The sequence below is a fragment of the Nuphar pumila genome, chromosome 17 (assembly GCF_984573655.1).
Source record: "Nuphar pumila chromosome 17, dmNupPumi1.hap1.1, whole genome shotgun sequence".
NCBI classification, from domain to species: domain Eukaryota; kingdom Viridiplantae; phylum Streptophyta; class Magnoliopsida; order Nymphaeales; family Nymphaeaceae; genus Nuphar; species Nuphar pumila.
In genome coordinates this window covers 76,551,284-76,563,455 of record NC_143265.1, presented here as the reverse complement: position 1 = coordinate 76,563,455, position 12,172 = coordinate 76,551,284, and the positions used below count along the sequence as shown (strand labels likewise).

The 12,172-nt window shown below is 39.2% G+C and overlaps 1 protein-coding gene across 2 annotated transcripts in view; it reads right to left on the bottom strand.

The window, feature by feature from the left end:
* LOC149812294 (uncharacterized) overlaps positions 1-12,172 on the bottom strand; it is a 50,948-nt gene that overhangs the window by 32,703 nt on the left and 6,073 nt on the right. For both annotated transcript variants that reach the window (XM_089992635.1, XM_089992636.1), the window contains exon 11: positions 11,755-11,847. In XM_089992635.1, coding sequence (XP_089848761.1) covers positions 11,755-11,847 — 93 coding nt within the window. The remainder of the gene's footprint in view (positions 1-11,754; positions 11,848-12,172) is intronic.

Below are 12,172 nucleotides of genomic sequence, written 5' to 3'. Positions count from 1 at the left end.
GCAGAAAGTTCGCGATCTATTGCTGACTTGAAGGGGAAGAGAAAGATGACAGATTAATGAACTCTTGAATTATTATTTTTTTTTTATGATGTAGTTGGAGTTGTCCAACTTAAAAACTTTTATGTTACTTTTTTGTCATGGTCTTATAATATTTTTTTGGTATACTTTTATTTTGAATCTTGCATGATGAAGTGAAGTAGTGGATTATGTTAATTTTAAGGTTAGACTTAGAGTTTAGAACATTGTAGCTTATAATTTATAATTTAGAAATTTATAGTTTCTTAGGTCGCTTCCGGTTCGCTTCCTATGTCGCTTCCGAGACGCTTCCTATGTCGCTTCCGAGACGCTTCCCGGTTCGCTCCTAAGTGGTCCCACGCTTCCCGCTTCCTAAATTTTTGAAAGTGCCTCGCTTCCCGCTTCCGCTTCCCGTATCGCTTCCCGCTCCCGCTTCCTCGACTGGCAACTCTGGGAAATACAATAAAAGATAAGATTCGGAATGAAGAGATACGTAAGAAGGTTGGCGTTGCACCCATTGAAAATAAGATGAGAGAGAATCGTTTACGGTGGTTTGGACATATTCGGCGAAGGCCTAATGATGCTCCAGTTAGAAGGATGGAGAAATGGGAAAATATATTAGTTAAAAGAGGTCGGGGTAGGCCTAGGAAGACATGGATGGAGGTGATAGGAAAGGATATGAATGCTTTGAACCTCACCGAGGACATGACGTTGGATAGAAATGATTGGAGGAGAAGGATTCATGTGGAAGACCCAGAATGATTTTCTTTTTTGGTTCATATCGCCGACCCCAATTGTTTTAGGATGAAGGCGTAGTTGTTGTTGTTGTTATGTTTGTTGGGGTGAGTTATGTACACCTCGTGTTATGTCACTTTAGATTGTCAACTTGTAGTTTGAAGTATGTGGCATCACTCGTTTGTTCTTTGGCCATTGACTTTGTTATGGATGCTCTTAATTATGTGTACTTGTGATGGATGTCTAACTTTTTGAAACCATAGTGTTTCTAGATATAATGAAAAGTTGATATTTTTTTTAATTGTATTTCCATTACAAGCTTTCTTGCCTCAAGTGTTTTCTCATTTTATGCCTCTTATCTAAGTGTCATCATATGTAGACAACAAATGTTGTTTACACCTTCGTGTGTGTTTTTAGCCCATTGTTGGCTTTGTGTTCTTGCTCTAGTAGCTGATACACTTGTTTTAAGTGTCATTATATGTAGACAAGAGATGTTTATTCACACCTTCGTGTGTATGGTTGGCTTTGTACTCCTATTTTAATAGCTGAACATACTTGACTTTGAGTGTCATTATATGTAGACAAGAGATATTTGTTCACACCTTTGTGTGTGACTTTTAGCTCATTGTTGGTTGTTGTACTTTTGTTCTAATCGCTGATACACTCACTTCAAGTATCATTATATGTAGACAAGAGGTGTTTATACACACATTCGTGTGTGTCTTTGGCTCTTTAGTGGTATTATATTTATATTCTTATTCTAGTCGCGTATACACTTGATTTGTGGGTTTTGGAGGTCTAATGAGATGACTGCTTGTAATTGATGAACTATTGTTGAGATTTGCAAAATTCCATATTTATGAAATTTATAATTTATTTTTTATTTGCATTTTATCATGAAAGATATCTTTTTAATTCGGTAATGATTTTTTGATCCTTACTAGTTTTTTTCTCTTGCGTAAAAAAAATATATGTCGATAAAAGTTTATATCATTGATAATATATATATATATATACATATTTGGAAATCACTTGATTTTACTTTTTTGGCATATACCCTATAATGGATGTGTGTATTTTACACATTAAGGGCTTGCGGTGTTTAGCCTTCTAGTGGGCTTCTATATTTTTCAAATATTTCATCTTTTAATGTCAATGTGTGAGGTTCTCTATTTAAAATAACATTCATTCTTGACTCCTGAGTGAGTGTTTTGGGTTATTCAATCAAGGTATTATACTTGATTGGAGTGTGTTCTTGCAAGTTCATACATGACATTTGTTGACGTTGATTTCTTTTCATTCTAAGAAGTGAGAAATTATTAAAATCATCTTTTGTTGATAAAATTAATTGTCTCTTCATTATTGATTTATGTATATTAAAGATGCTTTCTTTTGTGTGCCCTTGTGCACATCCCTTTGTGCAGAATTAGTTCTTGAATGAACATTGTCTCGACATTTCTAATGCATGAAGCTTTTTTTAAAGTTCTTTAGTGTTAACTCAATAAGAAGAGATATTTTTTATGCCTTTGAGCATAAGTATTTTTTGTGCCTTTATGCATAAATCTTTCCTTAATAATATAGTGAGTTTATCAAAGTATGTTTGAGTTTCATCTTCTTAATGATATTTTCACATAATGCTCAATTGAAATACGTAGAATATCTTTTACATCATTGTCTTGATGAATTATATGATCCTCTTGATCAATGTTATGGTTTCTTGATTCATCTTGTTTGAAATATTCTACTTGACTGAAATGTAAAGATATTTTTTACTTGGAGTTCTTTGGTTTGTTCCACAGGAACTTGAAGAGGAACTAAAAGAATTATATATGATACAACATGGAAGGTGCATAGGGATGATCAATAAAGACGGTTGAATGCTGAAATTTGCAAAAAAAAATCATGTGCTATAAAGATGATAACTTCCATTGAAGACGTGGAATCCTTCCTTTGTATCTTCAAACTTTCTATTATCCCCACGTAAAGTTTGAAGGGGAGTGTTAAAATATATATATATATACTTCTCTTTTCTTTATTATACATCCAAAAACCTGATAGGGGTATTTTGGTAATTTTCTTGTACCATTTCATTTTTAGGTTTTTCTTTTATTTCTTTTTTATATCTTTTTTTTTCATTTTTAAAGTTGTAATAGGACCATTTGGGGCCCTACCCATCTAGTCGTTGGGGGCTCCCAACGGCTAGAAGGGAGCCCCATATGGTCTCTCTCTCAGTATTCTTTTCCTCTATAAATTAGAGAGCTCTCCCTCTTGTAAACTATGGCTTTTGAAAACCTCACTCAATAAAGATCCATATATTTTTTAAGTGTTGCCTCATGGAAGGCTTTTTGTGTTGTTCCCCATTGTGGGTTCTTGCTTGTCCATTATTGGACCGTGTGACTGCATTAAGCATTCTTATTATACATTTCCGCATACTTTCAAACAACTTAGAGCTCAAGTGGGGCATCTTGGCACACCTCCACACGCCTTAGGCTGCTTTCATCACCCACAACAACCTCAAAGCCTAGGTGATCCTTGACTCTACAACCCGTTTTGTGCGCAACCTCTTTCCAAATGAAATTGTGAGTAAATCAGGTGCCTATTAACACTTCCACGGTGTTAAAGGAAAATAATTTTTCGGTTTTGGGTAGTAGTATGTAATTAGATTCTTTTTGTAACCTATTATTAACTAATTCCTTTAAGAAGGGATTAGGGTCTAATGAAAAGTTAACGATTCCTTCTCTCAATCTCTCGTTTCTTCTTCTACATGGCATCAGAGCAATGTGCGGTCTTGGGCGCTTGAGTTCTAGCCTCATCTTCCTTCGAGCAACATCTCATCGGATAGTCGGAGAAGATCAACATCCCATCGCTCCTCTGCTGATCAGCATTCGGTCCTTCTTTGTGAAGATCAGATCTGGCGACAGATCTACAGTCAGACCTAGTCACGACTATGAAGATCTGACTAGAGGTCATGACTCACATCTGAAGTCAGATCTGGACGTTGTATGAAGACCCAATGGTCGTGGGTGCTAGATCTCGTCGTATACATGGTGTAGACCTAAAAAGGGGGAGAGATCAGATCTTACTCAGATCTGGATATTTCTGTCGTGATTAAGAACTGATTGGTAAATAACATCAAAGTCTTCGATTTCCTGTCATGGTTGAAGTCGTCAGCTGCTGCCCAAACGTGATCAGATTTAGCAGTGTGGTGTTGGGGTTAGTAACGTGGAAGTGAGTGGAGGTTCCTAAAGAAAAAGATGATTGTGGCGTGTGGATCATGGAGAAGACCAGATCAAGTGGAGATTTGATGCAGAGAAGTCGTGGAATCAGATCAAGTGGAGATCGGGTCTGTTGAAGGTAATTTTTTTCGTGTGTGTCAGTCGATGATCTGGAATCAGATCTGACGTCAGGTCTGATTGTGAAATTATCGTGGTGGAGCCTGGCCTATATTAGATCTGACGAGACCCTACGTCAGATCTGATGTGCTTTCCTATTTCTTTTGTATCGCAGATCTGATCTAGACTGATTAGTTCTACGGCAAGTCTGGTGGCTGATTGAGACTAAGTCAAGATGGTTGATCTACTGGCTAAAGATGGCGATCTAAAAAGGGAGCTAATTGGAGAATATAAAGCCTTTGCGAACCCTTTTTCGTATGGGTCCTCCGTCAAGCTAGATGACTCTAACTATGCGAGGTGGTCCCAAACTTTTATGATGTACGTTTTTGGTCATCGAAAAAAACATATTCTTTTAGAACCGGAACCACCCGATAAAACTGGAAAATACAACACATGGGATAAAGATAACGACATCGTTATATCGTGGATGATGAACAACGTATTGCCTCATATCACTGATGGACTTATACACCACTGCTAAAGAGATGTAGGACAACCTTCGAGATACGTACTCTCGCGAGACCAATGTGAGCCGCATCTTACAAGTCGAGAATGAGATTTATCAACTGCAACAAGGAGATTAGACGTTGGCCCAATATTATGCATCTGTCAAATCTGCATTTGAAAAGTTGAATGCACACAGGCCCCTATGTTGTACCACACAGAAGTCCCATCAAGAGCAAACCATGGTTACAAGATTCCTGACAGAAATATCATCTGAATTTGCGGTTGCCAAGGTTCAGATGTTGACAGGATCAGATGTCCCAATTCTTGCCGAAGCCTACAACCGCCTGAGTAGATTGACTATCACTCTTCCACAAACTCATTTTGTTTCACAAACATCAGCTTTTGTAGTCACCCCAGGTCGGGGAAGAGGAAATTTCCTAAATATGCTTGGCAAAGGTCGAGGCAGAGGTACAGGAGGAAGAGGTAGATTTCAGTGTACCTATTGTGGAAATTCGGACGTCTTGAGGACAAGTGTTGGGATAAAAATGGTAGACCCCATGTGTGATCATCACAAGGTTGTTCTTGTTGATGGGAGTTCCTCTCCCATTATGGGACAAGGAAATGTTTTCATCTCTCCGTTACTTCAGCTGACAGATGTGCTTCATGCTCCTTCATTTCCTCAAAATTTATTGTCAATTAGTCGTATTGTAAAAGAGCACAATTGTAGAGTGATTTTTGATCCTTTGTGTTGTATGTTTCAGGATTTGATGACGGAGAAGAGGATTGGTGGAGGCTATGAAGAAGGAGGTGTCAACTATCTTCATCAACCACTGGGAGTCGTGCATACCGTGTCTGAGTCATCCTCCAGCAATTATCAATGGCACCTTCGTCTTGGTCATGTGTCGTTTCCAAAACTTCGTAGAATTCTTCCTCAAATTTCTCCTTCTGCCTCATTCCAGTGTGAAGCCTGTCAGTTGGGTAAACACCACAGGAGTTTGTTTCCTTCAAGTCAGAGTCCATCGAGTCAAAGATTATTTGAGCTTCTTCACGTTGATGTATGGGGACCTAGTAGAGTTCCCAGTAGGTCCCAGTGTCGTTATTATTTAGTAATTGTTGATGATTTTTCTAAATTATCATGGGTATTTTTAATAAAAGACAGATCAGAAGTTCCTTCAATCCTTATGTCTCTTGTTATTGAAATAAAAACTCAGTTTAATTCTCTTATCAAGATCATTCACGTTGATAATGCTCTCGAATTTATTGTGCTCATACCTCTCAACAAAATGGGTTAGCTGAAAGAAAGCATAGACATCTTCTAGATGTTGCTCGCAGCCTTATGCTACAATCATGTATGCCTCCTTCATATTGGGGAGATGTCGTTCTTATAGCTTGCTACCTTATCAATCGCATGTTGTCATCCTCATTGGGAGAACAAATTCCTGTGAACATCCTATATCCCAATGCACCTCTTTTCTCGATCTCTCCCAAGGTTTTTGGGTGTGTTTGTTTTGTTCATAAACTAGGGCCTCATCGAGACAAACTATCGGCTCAATCCATAAAGTGTATCTTTGTGGGCTATCCAAGAAATCAAAAGGGGTACTGGTGTTATGATCCCATCGCTCGTAGGGAGTATGTCAGTGCAGATGTATCTTTCTTTGAGTCCATTCCTTTCTTTTCAAGTACTGCTTTCAGATTAATATGCGATCAAGGTGATGCTATGCCATTACCTATTCCCCCTCTTCCTTTGGAATCAACTCCTACAAACTTTCCAACCTCTCACACTCAGTCACGGTATCATGATCCTCCTCTAATATACTCTCGTAGATCTCCTCTGGAATCAGAACCTACACTACCTTCTTCCTCCAACCACGACTGAAGCCTCTATTGTGGATGATAATTTGCCAATCGCTATCATGAAAGGTAAAAGGCAATGCACCTTACACCCCATTTCTAAGTTTGTTACAGATGCGAGACTTGGGAGTCACATGATGAAGTTCATCATAGCTCTATCTACTGAATCTCTACCGCTCAATCACCATCAAGTTGTCTTAGACTCCCAATGGAAAGTGGCTATGCAAGATGAGATAGATGCCTTAGTTTCACGAAATACCTGGGAGTTAGTTACTCCACCTGTTGATGCTGATATTGTTGGGTGTAAGTGGGTCTACACCATTAAGTACAATTCAGATGGCTCAATTGAACGGTACAAAGCCAGGTTGGTGGCAAAAGGGTACACACAAACGTATGGGGTAGACTTCTTTAAAACTTTTTCACCTGTGGCACGCCTTGGCACTATTCGGCTGGTCATATCAGTGGTTGTCCATAATGGATGGAGCTTATGCCAGTTGGATGTGAAGAACACATTTTTGTATGGTCATTTGTCAGAGACTGTGTATATGCAACAACCTCCGGGGTTTGAGGTTCAGGGGAAGTGTTACAAGGTGTGCAAGTTAAATAAAGCAATATATGGTCTAAAGCAAAGTCCACGTCTGTGGTTTCAGAAGTTGTTTGAGAGTATGTCTATACATTTGGTTTTAACAGGTCAGCATCAGACCACTCATTGTTTGTTAAGAAAACTCCCACAGGTGTCGTGGTTATGGTTGTCTACGTGGATGATATTATACTCACATTGAGCAACAAAAAGGATATCTCAGATACCAAAGCTCATCTGCAGAAGCACTTTGTTACCAAAGATCTTGGTGCTCTTAGATATTTCTTGGGTATAGAGGTAGCTCGAAGCCGTGAAGGGTTAGTTCTATTAGAGAGGAAGTATGTACTTGATTTGTTACAGGAAACAGGAATGTTAGGAGCCAAACCTGCTAACATTCCAATGGATCCTAAACTTCACATGTTTGAAGAAGCAGAACCTGTTGACAGCAGAAGTTTCAGGTCTCTAGTTGGTAAACTCTTGTACGTTACAATGACAAGACCAAATATTTTCCTAGCCGTGAGCAAGATTACCCTGTTCATGGATAAACCAACCCAAGTACATTGGCAGGCAACAATGATGATTCTTAGGTACTTGAAGTCTTCTCGAGGTAAAGGACTACTATACAAACCAAGCTCCTCTCTTGATATAGTTGCCTATTTGGATGTTGACTATGCATGAGACATTAGTGATAGAAAGTCCACTACGGGGTTTTGTGTGTTTATAGGCAAAAATTTAATAATACGGAGAAGTAAAAAGCTAGTAGCCCAATCGAGTGCTGAGTCAGAATATAGAGCCATGGCTCAAACTACAGCCGAAATGATATGGGTTAGATCAATTCTCAAAGATCTACATGTACAGACCTCAACGTCAATGGCATGATAGATATATATGCTCCAGCTTGAGGGGGAGTGTTAAAGGAAAATATCTTTTTGGTTTTGGGTAGCAGTATGTAATTAGTGAAAAGTAGATGGATTCTTTTTGTAACCTATTATTAACTAATTCCTTTAAGAAGGGATTAGGGTCTAATGAAAAGTTAATGATAGCAATCCCATGGGCTGATTCAAATTACTCTTCACTTGAGTCAGGTGACTCTTGTGAATACTTGCTGCTCATTTCAAAATGCCCCAAGAACCAAAACCTGATACGACCATTTTCGGCTTTCAGGTTAGGGGAGTATCAAATTGAAATTTGCGGTCTCTAGAGTATCACTTTGATTTTAAATTCAGGTTTGGAACAGGGTGCAGTAGCTGGAATTCCATGATACCATCTGCTACGGCCCTACTAGGATCCTCAAACTTTGAAGCCAAGGTAGAGACCAATTCCTCCTTAGCCGATAGGTAGGTAGCCTCAAGTCCAAGTTCCCGCACCCAGTTCTTCCTTCGATTCCGGTTCACCTTGGTGCTCTTAAGCACAAAATATGCACAATTGCCCCAATTACAGAGCCTCTGATCTCCCTTAAACACAATTGGCAGGGTTACAACACAATTTACACACGGAATACAAAGATCAAAAACATACAAGACACTGCACACGTTACACAGTACATACACTGTTTCTGCACACAACTTTACAATGCCGTATCTCCCATAATACAAACAATTTTCCAGCACAATTTGATACAGAGACTCATTGTATAACAGTAAACAAACACACAAAAAATGGGCCAAAACGCACAAGTAAATCTAGAGAAATGCACACCCAAAGTAGCCCAGAAACAAGACTACAATCTGCAGAAACCATGTCACTCCTATACTCCATTCTCAGCCTTAGATATGCTTTACATATTTCTGGGAACCTGAAACTCGAAACTGCACCCTGCCGGGAACCCGACTTAACCGTTTATCCCATTCTGGTGTCCCCGAACGTCCTGCAGCCTTTATCCCTGTACAACATGTGTTCCAGACCTTCCCTCATGTCCCTAGACCAGGTCCTACGAGTCCTGGACCTCGAAACATATCAAATTAGTTAATCGAGCCCACATTGCCTTACCCGATTATCCGTTTTGGCCCTGTCTTGCCCGTACTGCCTTGTTCGCCACAACGAGGAATCTTAAGCTTTTTCCTGAGTGTGCTTAACCCCTCTACACATCCTTAGCAGTCCCTTAGACCATCTGGAACTGAACTCTCATGCTTAGTTACCCGCAACAACCAAATCCACTTACATGATTTCAAAACAATCCTGTTTTAGCCCACCGATCTACCTAGTCACAACCTACAACCCACGAGTCCTGATATCAAATTTGTGTGCCTAAAATTCGGGTCATATCAGGACATAAACAACTTCCAACAACGCATCTTTGTCCATTCCTTTCTACAAACTCTCAAGTCTTTATAGACCAAAACTCAGCTCCTGAACACGTGTGGATTGGCCAGAATTGGCCTCCAAAGTTGATGTTGTAAAGTGCAAACTGCTCCAGAGACAGAACATGATCCACTGTAGCTCACCAAAAAATGGTGATTCTCGTCAGAAAATGCATCAATTCACCATAGCAATCGGTTTTGTTAGCAAGCTAACATCTCAAATAATCCATAGATACCAAAAACACTGAGAGATGTGGTCGAAATCCTAAGGAATTGTGCGCACAGGTCACCACATTTTTTGTTGTGACAGGACAAGACAGAAATCTGGCCGAGAGTCACTGGAATTTATATATATCAATGTTGTATGAATCGTATGATACATACGATATGAATACGATGCACACTCATATCGTGATACGAGTGAGTATCATATCGCTTTTGCCAATGGTAACATGTTAAGTTGTATATATATATGTATGTATTTATAATGATGTAATATATAAACACTCATTAGGGGTATTTTGGTCATTTTAATCTTTGTAATAGGGTTGTGCCCATTAGGGGCACATTAGCACATTTACTTTATTTTGTTTTTTTTGTCCTTTTCTGTTTTTATAAGGACTATTTGGTCAAAGACCAAATAGTGCAGTTGGGCTTTGTTTAGACTAGTCAACATAGAGTTGACTAGTCATTCTTGTTCTTCAATGCTTCTCTTAAGCATTCATTCTCAATAAAATATATATCTTTTATGTTCTTGTGTTCCTCTTTTAAATTCTTTGTTGTCTTGAATGCACTTAGTGCTTATGTTGTGCTCTTGTATTGTCCCTTAGTTGGGCTTGTGTTGTGCATGTTCACTTTGTGTTTATGATCTTATAAGACCTTGTTTTATTTTTTTGCATATTTCATTACACAACCCTGTATCGTGTTGTATCGTACAATACAGGGTGTATTGTATCGTACGATACACCTTTGGCACACTTTAAAAAGGGTTGAAACTTGTTTTTTATTTTTTGGGTTTTAAAAGCCTCTTGAGGGCCAACTTCCTCATTTGTGTAAAAGTCATTAGAGGGGTATGCATGCACCCTAAGAGTCGTGAGAGCGATTTAGGAGCTGATCCGTGGATAAGAGAGAGGGATTTTGCGGTTTAATCAAGTAAGAGTGCATTTTCACCCTTTTTCCACTCAAGTGGTTAAGGTAAAAAATCTCTATTATGAGTAAAATTACAAAACTACCTTAAAAAAATTTCACCTTGAGGGTTCACACCCCAGAACCCCTACCTTACGGGCAAGGGGCACTGCCCCCTGCAACCCCTCAAAAATTAGGGATTTATGATACAGCATGGCAATTGGGCACTCAAGTAATAAGTAAAACCGATTGAAAATCAAGTGCAACCTATGTCACATGGGTGCAGGTGCGGGGGTGCGGCACTTTCAAAAACCTTGGGTGCGGCAGGAATATATATATATATATATAGAGAGAGAGAGAGAGAGCAGGGAGGGGGCTCGGCCCCTCCCCTGCCGACCCAACAAGAGAGCGAGAGGGTACCTGCGACGAGGGAGAGGAGGAGGTGGCATCGGGCTCCCCTGCGAGACGTCGGGAGGAGAGGAGGCGAGTGAGAGAGCGGAGCTGCGCGGGAGAGGAGAGGAGAGGATTAGGGCAAAAAAAATTTGCCCTAATCCTCTTTCGCAGCCCCTTTTGATCGGGCAACAGAAAAAAAATTACATTAAAAAATGGACAAAAATGACCCTAAGTGCGTTGACCACACCCAGGGTCGTGTTGACCGCACCGGGTGCCGCACCCACACGCACACCCACGTTGCATCGCGTCGACGCGGGTGCGGCACCTGCTTTGCCAAGTTCCTGTGACTTAGAGCGCAACTATTGCCATAACATTTTTGTTTATGTAATATGAAAGTACGAGTCCTATGGCATGTTCATAATTGAAAGATATTTAATATTTTAAATTGTTCTTGTGAGATAGTTGATGTTTGATGATGTCTTATGTAGAGATATAAATGCTTCATATGTGATTCTATGGTTGTATTTTGTGCAATTCACCATTGTTTCATCTGTTATGATTTTTTTTAGAAATTTGGTATTTTTCTGATTTTTTGAAATTTTTGGATTTTTTTTTAAAAAATTACAATTTTTTACGATATGATATGATACAATACGTGTTTTATTTTGGGCCCCACCGATACGGGCAACAATACGATAATTACAACCTTGATATATATATAAAGGTTTTACCTTGGGCAAATCGAACAACATGATCCTCGGGATCGAAGTTTTACATAAAAATGTCTAGAGATATAGCAACAAAACAATCACTTACTAACACGGCACACTGTTCATTATCCAGCCAAACCACATACCCACATACAAATGAAAGTCAAACTGGATTTTCAATGCACATAATGAGAAAATCAGCTAACCTTCCATGTCCTAAGCCCTGGACGCCTCACCAGCTGTGGAAGCTCAGCAGAAACATCCAGAAGCTCAACAGACCCTCCACTTTTTCGAAGAATCTAACACAAGAAAAGATAAAAAGACAATCTATTATACAAAGATGTAATATCTTAGTGCACAAATGGAAGCTAAAAATGAACTCGACCATTATGATTATGGTGTAACTCTAAAACAAACCAAGAGAACCATGATTAAATAGTTTGCATCACATGTTGAATCATCAAAAGTTACAGAAAAGCTAGGGATTTCAAACCCACACATAAACAGGCTCTAAGGGCAATGCCAACATAGGTAATCAAGATTAAACATTTGGTGTCAAAAGAATCTCAGCAGTTCTAGCTAAGAAAACACCAAAGAAAAGAAAATTTGAAAGGCTCAGACACA